The sequence below is a fragment of the Cyprinodon variegatus genome, unplaced genomic scaffold (genome assembly GCF_000732505.1).
Source record: "Cyprinodon variegatus isolate N-32 unplaced genomic scaffold, C_variegatus-1.0 Scaffold322, whole genome shotgun sequence".
NCBI lineage: Eukaryota > Metazoa > Chordata > Actinopteri > Cyprinodontiformes > Cyprinodontidae > Cyprinodon > Cyprinodon variegatus.
Window position 1 is genome coordinate 223,500 of NW_015150775.1, and position 8,318 is coordinate 231,817.

Consider the following 8,318-nt stretch of genomic DNA (forward strand, 5'->3'; position numbering starts at 1 on the left):
CCCCCCCCCCAACCCCTAATCCATCTGCTAATGTGATTTTTATAAGTGTAGAGTTGTTTTATTCAATATACTAATCCTGCATCAAATAAAAAATATCCATAAAATTAAATATATATTTAAAATATATATTTTTTTTTATTTCTGTACTAAATTTCAAGTTAATTCTTTTTTTCCAAAGATATATTTGTTAATTATTTATTTATTAATTGATTTCCATAAATTAAATGAGATTTTTATCTTATTTATTTCATTTAAGGTTTATTAATTTATTTGTAATTCAAAATGTATTTATTACTTTTCAAGATTTCTCCATAAAATGACACAAAGTTTCTTTAGGTTATTTTTTTATTTATCTATGTTTCTTATTCTTTTTTTTTTTTTTATCAAAATAAATTTGTTAATTCCACATTTTATGTATTTATTTTCAAGATATTAATATTTCTTTTTTGTACGTTTTATTATAGCTTTGTCATGTGCTCCCAGGACTTTTATTTTGTTAATCCCATTGATATTTCAGGGTCTTTTTTTATTTCATGTTTCTATATTCAGATAAAGGGGCGGAGCAGTTAGAGGCGAACGCAGCAGTTCTGCACTTAGACTCAAAGCATAAACTGAGTAAACCCTTCGATGGCTTCACAGTCCTTCAGCGCCTCTTATCAACCATGCAACACGTGAGCTGAAGCTCTGGGCTGACAGAACCGAACCTGGCAGCCACATTAATGATGTGTTGCGCTCAGGTTTAGCTCCTCACATTATTAATCCGGGCCGATCCCGTTGAATCCCTTTGGAGAAAGGAGAGACATTCAGCAGAACCAAAGTTTGATTTTAACCAATCAGAGTTACTGATGAAACAGCAGCAGACGCCATTAAAAACCGAAACTTATGCTTTTATGCTCTTGCTGTTCCTCTTTGAGATTAAATCTCTGATTCCGATCGAACAGCAGAGGTGTCAAAAGTATTAATGTTTATTACTTCAGTAGAAATATAAATCCTGCTGTTTAAAAACACTTTTGTAGAAGTTAGAGGATCAACTTTAGCTTTTTACTCCAGTAAAAGTGTAAAAGTACCATTTTTAAAACTACTTAAAGTATAAAAGTAAAAGTAATGCAAGAAAAAATATTAAGGCCAGAAGCTTTACTGCTTTACCCTATTAAAGGGATATTTTTCTACATTCTGGATGATAACTTCCTTAGATGTCATTTTCTTAGTTTTATAACTAATAGTAACACTGTCACATTTAACTTTGCATCATCTTGAAAAACTATTTGCTTTGCTATGTGGTGAACAACAAGTTGGGGCAGCACCGAGTCCAACCATAAAGAAATTGTCTGGATGAAGCTAATTATTTTGATGATTTTTTTCTAATACCAACAGGCCATGATGAAAATGAGCTTAAATGAAACAAAATGAGTCTATTTTTAGAATGTGAGGAGTAGAACGTTGAGATAATTGCAAAAAAATGTAAGGAGTAGAAGTAAAAAGTTGTCTTAAAATAATGATGCCAGTGAAGTATAGATAGCCAAACCTTCCACTTAAGTAAGGGAAAAAAACNATATCAAAAAAGTACTCCAGAGTGTTGTTCAGCATGGGGGTGAGTAGAAAATGAAGGCTAATCATGTTTTGGGTGTACTATTCCTTTGAAAACTGAAACTTATGCTTTTATGCTCTTGCTGTTCCTCTTTCAGAGATTAAATCTCTGATTCTGATCGAACAGCAGAGGTGTCAAAAGTATTCATGTTTATTACTTCAGTAGAAATATAAATCCTGCTGTTTAAAAACACTTTTATAGAAGTTAGAGGATCAACTTTAGCTTTTTACTCCAGTAAAAGTGTAAAAGTACCATTTTTAAAACTACTTAAAGTATAAAAGTAAAAGTTATGCAGGAAAAAATATTAAGGCCAGAAGCTTTACTGCTTTACCCTATTAAAGGGATATTTTTCTACAATTCTGGATGATAACTTCCTTAGATTTCATTTTCTTAGTTTTATAACTATTTAACTTTGCATCATCTTGGAAAAACTATTTGCTTTGGTATGTGGTGAACAACAAGTTGGGGCAGCACCGAGTCCAACCATAAAGAAATTGTCTCGATGAAGCAAATTATTTTGATACCAACAGGCCATGATGAAAATGAGCTTAAATGAAACAAAATGAGTCTATTTTTGGAATGTAAGGAGTAGAACGTTGAGATAATTGCAAAAAAATGTAAGGAGTAGAAGTAAAAAGTTGTGTAAAAATAATGATGCCAGTGAAATATAGATAGCCAAACCTTCCACTTAAGTAAGGAAAAAAAGTATTTTTACTTTGTAACTTACCAGCTCTGCCGAACAGATATGACGGCAGCCGCTGGGTGATTCTCTGAATTGCTCAAATATACCACAAAAAAATGCTTCTTTATTTTAACAAAGATGGCTCCCTTCTCCCCTCTATCAAACCATCTGTCCTCTCTGTCCGAAATGTTAACATTTTGACAGGTGTGTCCTTTATTCTTGAGGTCCAAGCGTCCAGCTAAATGTTGCCCAGAGCTGCTGGCTCTCCTACGCTGCTCCATGCGTTTGTGTTTTTGTTGATGCAATGTTATTGTTCCTTTTTTTCACCTACCTAACAAAGGCAAATTCCGATTACCACATGTTTCAAGTGATTTCCTGACATGTTTCTCTTCTTTTATTTTCTCCTCTGTCCCTGAGGGAGTTTTGATTACACAAACATTTGTGTTGCAGTGGGTGGTTTGAGTCAAAATCAAGGTTGGATTCACACTTTGACTCACATCTCCCACTGCAAGACAAACCTTCTTATAAAACCGATCATAAAACATTATTTAGAGAAAATGGGCTGGTTCAGCAATGATTCATCCCCATATCAGTGTTTTTTGCTATGATGTTTAGGATTTGAGCCAAAAGTAACGATAAGTTACTTTTGAATCTGTTGTATACACCCAAAATAAAAAAAAATACATAGAAATTTTAGCGTAACTAAATCTTGAGTGATATGAAGGACTGAATAAGCTCCTTTTTAATGCAGTTATTTCCTGTTCATTGTACAGAGCAGATATGAGTTAATATACTGCAAAAAGCTTCATACATTTTAAATTCAGTTAATGGTTCTTATCTTAGAATAAATCCGTTATGTGCAGCAAATAACCTGGAAGTCCTTACTTGTCTAACGAGTGTCTCTCCAGGTTGGAACCCAGAGCTTTCGGTAAAAAAATAAGGCTTTTCTGCCTCAGACTCTGAATTTAGTTCAATTATTCTTGTGAATTCTAAGCAGAAGAAAGGGGAATGATTTACGAAAGAAAGGGAAAGTTTAACGGCTTCTGCAGATTGCTGCATGTTGAGCTGCCAAAGCAGAACGGTACTGCTTTTACACCTCAACATGCAGCAATCTTTGCAATCGAAGCACGTCAGACTCATCACTGCAGTTTATAGAGGACTGCAGCAGTCAGGATTAAGTTTACATCTGCAGGTTTTAGAGACGTCTTTCCTTTTCTGTTTTCTATTAAGTTAAAAAAGAATGGAAATCTGGAAAAAACATGCAACCATTAAAAATGACATGTTCAATACCTCTAAATAAAAAAGGGGCTGATCAGAAAAAAATAACAAAAAAATCTAATTTAAAAATAAAAAAAAATCTGTTTAAAAGAAAACTTTTTTATGAATAAAAAAGTAATTATAGATACTCTCAAAATATATTTTTTATTGGAACTTATTTTAGACTTTCCTTTCTTGGTTTTATTTGTTTTTCCTTTTGAATTCACATTTACAAAAAATGTTCTCTGCTTGAAACGATAATGGAACAAAACTGACTCTAAAGCTCAGACCTGATCTGACCAATTGATAACCCTGTTTTAACGATAAATAAGCCCCCACAGGAGCTACTTTTATATCAAACCACACTCAGAGCTTCCTCTCACTTTATTTGAAACACCTTTCTGACGCTCAAAGACACTCAGTGTTTCCAAGCTGAGGAAACTCATTAGGAAACTCATTTCCCCTCCGTCATCTGTTCTTCTTTGAAGTCGCTTTAGTTTGCCGCAATTTGATGTTGTCTTCAAGCTTCTCCATTTCTTTTTTAACAGTGAAAGTCTAATTTGTACAAAAAAATTAAAAAAAATCTTTCAATATTGAAATCAAACTACATTTAGAAACTGTTCACTCTTGTACAAATGACAGTTTTGAATTTTAAGCATTTGCTCAGATTAATTGACGTTAATCACATTAGGATACTGATTTAGGACTTCCTTCTAGGTCTGAAAATATGAATGAGAAATCTAATCGGAGTGTATTCTGTGTTCTTCTTCACAGCCAACCTCTTCCTCCTCTTCTCCTCCACCCTGGGCTCCAAGATGGCGGGGCCCCACACCCAGTTTGTGCAGAGTTTTATTGAGGAGTGCGTGGAGTGCCTGGAGCAGGGAAGCCGTGGGAGCATCCTGCAGTTCATGCCTTTTACAATGGTGAGTTATGAGCCGGGAGGAACGGCAGTTCCAGTTACGCCAGGATTTACTGGGAAGGCTTTGGAATTCCTCCTTAAATGTAGGTTTGAAAAAATGCAAAGACAGAATCAGAAGGTCATTAATCAGTGATGCTAAATTTATTTGGCCAAGTTTGAAAGTAAATCCAATAAAGCATAAGAATGCGAAAGGGGCTGACTTATAACTCTGACTCACTGCTGTAAAAATGTGCTGATAAATCCTCTCTGGTGCGTTAGATAAAGCCCAGTTTCTAAAGAGGAAGGTAATGTGAACCATCTGCAGAAACAGACAACAGCTGGGATGATGCAAACCTTAGTCATACAAAACTATACATTTCTTTTAATGTCAGTACCTTTTTTACCTAAAGCTTTTTTTTTTTAAAAAAGAAACCAAACATAAACTCGCTGCTTATCAAAATAAGCTCCTCTTTTTCAACATGTTTTAGAACTTCTTTTTTCTCCCATTAATGAGCTTTAGAATAGATTCTAATGAAGCTTTTCTCTTTCCAGACTAATGCAGTCCTCCTTTTACTTTCTTTTCTACGTCGAAAAAATCTTTTTTCCCTTTTGAAATTAACGTTAAATGATTTAAAGATAAAACATGTGGAAACAGGCCTGAGGGTAAACTGAACAGGAGTTGAACCTCTGTCCTGCAGCAATGCACCGTTATTGGCAGAGGCAATGGCTCACTTTTACTTCTGTAAAGATTTCTTTTATGGTGGATGCCAAGCATTTATATTTTAAGTTATAATAAAGAATTCTGATTCTGATTCTGATTATAAAGAGAGAAAAAAAGGAAATATTTCCAGCAGGGACTCAGTCCATCATGTAACCTTTTGTGTGCAGCTTATAGGGATAATTTAAACAATAAACAGAGGGCTGGGGGGGGGGGATAAGATAACTGTTGAGTATAAATGGTACCCAGAAATAAACCAGACCACACCAGACACAACCGAACCGCACTAAACAGGTACTAGTTCATCAGTAGGGCTCACCGCGGTTCAGTTCTGGCTCAGTTCTCTGATAGCAAAGGTCGCATGAGCAGACCGCCTCATCTCCTTATAGTCAGCCTCTGTAATCATGGAATCTCAGACATTCATAAAAATACTAGCTTCCTTAACGTGCCAGTCAATTTCCAGTGATGATTCTGCTTAGCAGGGTGATGAACCTCAACGTCTGTCGATGTTTCCTTCGTCTGTAAGCCCTGATTAGACTATCGTTTGTCGTATCCACTTCCCAAAAGCCGACCCTGTCAGTAAATTCACCAAAGGCTGCCTTCTTCACCTGACTCTCCGCAAACAACGAAATATCCCAATTATAATCAAACTTCCTGAATGTTACGGGCGCCGCCATGTTGGTTTGGGACATGGCGCCGGGGAACCGTGCCAGCGTGGTGTGTAAACTGTCTTAAGGTACCAAGCTCAGCACTGTTAACCCTTTAAAGCCCGATCCAAGAATAAAACAAAACAGAAAATTACTTTTTTTGGTTTGAATTCCTTATTTGGCTTTTTAACAAAATATGTAAAAAGAAAAAACAGAAATAAATTTTTGATATTAATAATTTATTACTATGCGATAAGTCAAGATTATTTTTTGTGTAGTCTTCTGCCCTCTGTTATCAGGTAGATCTGATTGTGTACAATAGGATTTTGAGCAAAGTTTTTACCATTAAATTATGCAAAAGGTGTCAGACGCAAAACATTTCAGAAACCGTATGTATCAAATACGATACATTTGGCATTATAGGGTTAACTGATCCAAGTTCGGCAGGGATCGGTTTTTTAGAGGATGGTCTAAACTGGGCTTTAAGTGTGAGTGGATGACAGAGTCTGAAGGGCAGAGTTCACATTTTTAGAGCAATTTTCTCACTTTTATCTGCAAATAATGATGTAAATGTGTTTAAAATATTGTTTCTGTGGCCGTTTATGTTCATTAAAATTCAGCTAGTCGCCCTAATGTGTCATTTGACAAACAAACCCACGGCTTTGCTGCAACGCCAAAGTCTGATCAAGACCTTTTACGGCTGCATTTTAATTAATTTGTAGTCCATGAATTATGTCCAGCCGTTGAAGAATCTCACTGGTAAACGATTTCTGTCAAAAAATGTGAGGATACTAAGTGATTGCTTCATTAAGTTCTTAGTTTTCATTGCAACATCGCTCCATCGCGGTCCCGAGCGTGCTGTTATGCTAGAAGAAAAGCACTGCTGCATTATGGGTAATTCTGGCAGTCACGCATCATTATTGACAGAATTTCAGCATAACAGGGACATGAATGGATTTTAGGAATATTAAGAATCCTTATTATTTGGTCTAAAGATGGATGACCCCTGATGTTTGAATTTAAACCCCCAATAATTCACCTTTAAGTTGACAAAGTGTGAGGGGATGTGAATACTTTCACCTAACAGTGTGTGAGAAATGAATGATTTGTGTTTTTATTTTTCCAGGTCTCTGAGCTGGTGAAGCTGCCGGCTCTGGCCAAGCCTAAAGTGGTCCTGGCCATCACTGACCTCAGTCTGCCTCTGGGGAGGAGAGTCGCTGCCAAAGCCGTCGCTGCTCTCTGAACTCTTCCAGTTTCTACTTCCTGCTGCGTCCCGCTCTCTACTTGGACTCAGCTGATATGTTCAGAGAATTGAAATAGAGACGAAGGTCAAACCATAAACCCTAACTGAGAGGAAAGGACTGCAGCTGGATCAGCTAAATTAGCGGACGTCTCCATTTCCTTCCCCTTTTAGCTGACTGAATGGTACGCAGGGGCAGGCGCCATGTTTAACAGCAACGCTGGAAGTTAGTCCCATTTGCATTTCCATTTGGGTAAATTATTTTCTCTCAATCGTTTAAAGTCAATAAAAGATTTTCTTTTCATTCCAATTTCAACCTTTTTTTATATAAATATTTCTTGTACCCTTTGTTTACTTATTTCCTGTATTTTTGCCAATAAAGTTCGAAAACAAACAAACAAAATATAATATTATTGTTGCAGCAGAGAACATGTTTTGGAAAAACAATCTAGAAATAAAGCTTTGAAAAACATCTTAATTTAAAAAGGTTTAAGACTAACTTTGATGTTTTCTCAGATTTTATTTTTTCGATTTATTTTTTTATACTTTCGTTTAGCAGAATTAATTTTTTCCCTTTTTTGCAGCGGTGAAGATATTAATATGTTGGTCTGCATGGTTTTGGGCAACAACATTGATGAAAATTGGATGATTTAAAAAGAAAGCAAATTCTAAGACTAAATCTGAAATATCAAAAATAAAATTTGAAACCTATTGAAAAGATTTGAAAATATCACATTTGAAAATGTAAAATTGGAAAATATAAATGCTGTAAAAAAAAAAAAAAAAAAAAAGGGAAAAAAATTTGAATTTTTAAGAAGAATATTTGAAAACATAAAATCAAAGAAATTCGCAAATTCCTCTTAAATTTTTTTTTGTTTTTTTTTATTCTGAAATATCCCAAAGCTTTACTTCTGGATTAGATTCCCTTTCACTAAAAGTTGTATTTTTTTGGTTTTCTTGCAGCAATAATAGCACAAATTTCACTCTAAAGGTTTAGTTTGAATTTATTTGCTCTAGTTTGTTTCACTTTCTTAAACATTTAATATTTTTTTACTATATTTTTAATAGTTTTTCAAATATTTATAGTTTTTTGTTTCCTGTTTTTAATCATAATCCCAGATCCTAGATGTGACAAGTAGTTTCTTTTTCTTTCAGTTTTTACTTAAAGTGAAGGTTTTTTCTACACTTGTTGAAATGTTGCTTCTGTGAAAACGCCAGATGTCTTAATCAGCTTCTTAGTCACATGTTGAGTTTTTTTTTTTTCACATGATGGAATCATTCACCCAGT

At 34.9% G+C, this 8,318-nt stretch overlaps 1 protein-coding gene across 1 annotated transcript in view; it reads left to right on the forward strand.

Moving 5' to 3' along the window:
* Positions 1-7,538, forward strand: part of med24 (mediator complex subunit 24) — a 35,754-nt gene extending 28,216 nt beyond the window's left edge. The window contains exons 21-22 of the mRNA XM_015384756.1: positions 4,302-4,450; positions 6,917-7,538. Coding sequence (XP_015240242.1) covers positions 4,302-4,450; positions 6,917-7,033 — 266 coding nt within the window. The 3' untranslated portion in view covers positions 7,034-7,538. The remainder of the gene's footprint in view (positions 1-4,301; positions 4,451-6,916) is intronic.
* The last annotated feature ends 780 nt before the right edge of the window (positions 7,539-8,318 follow it).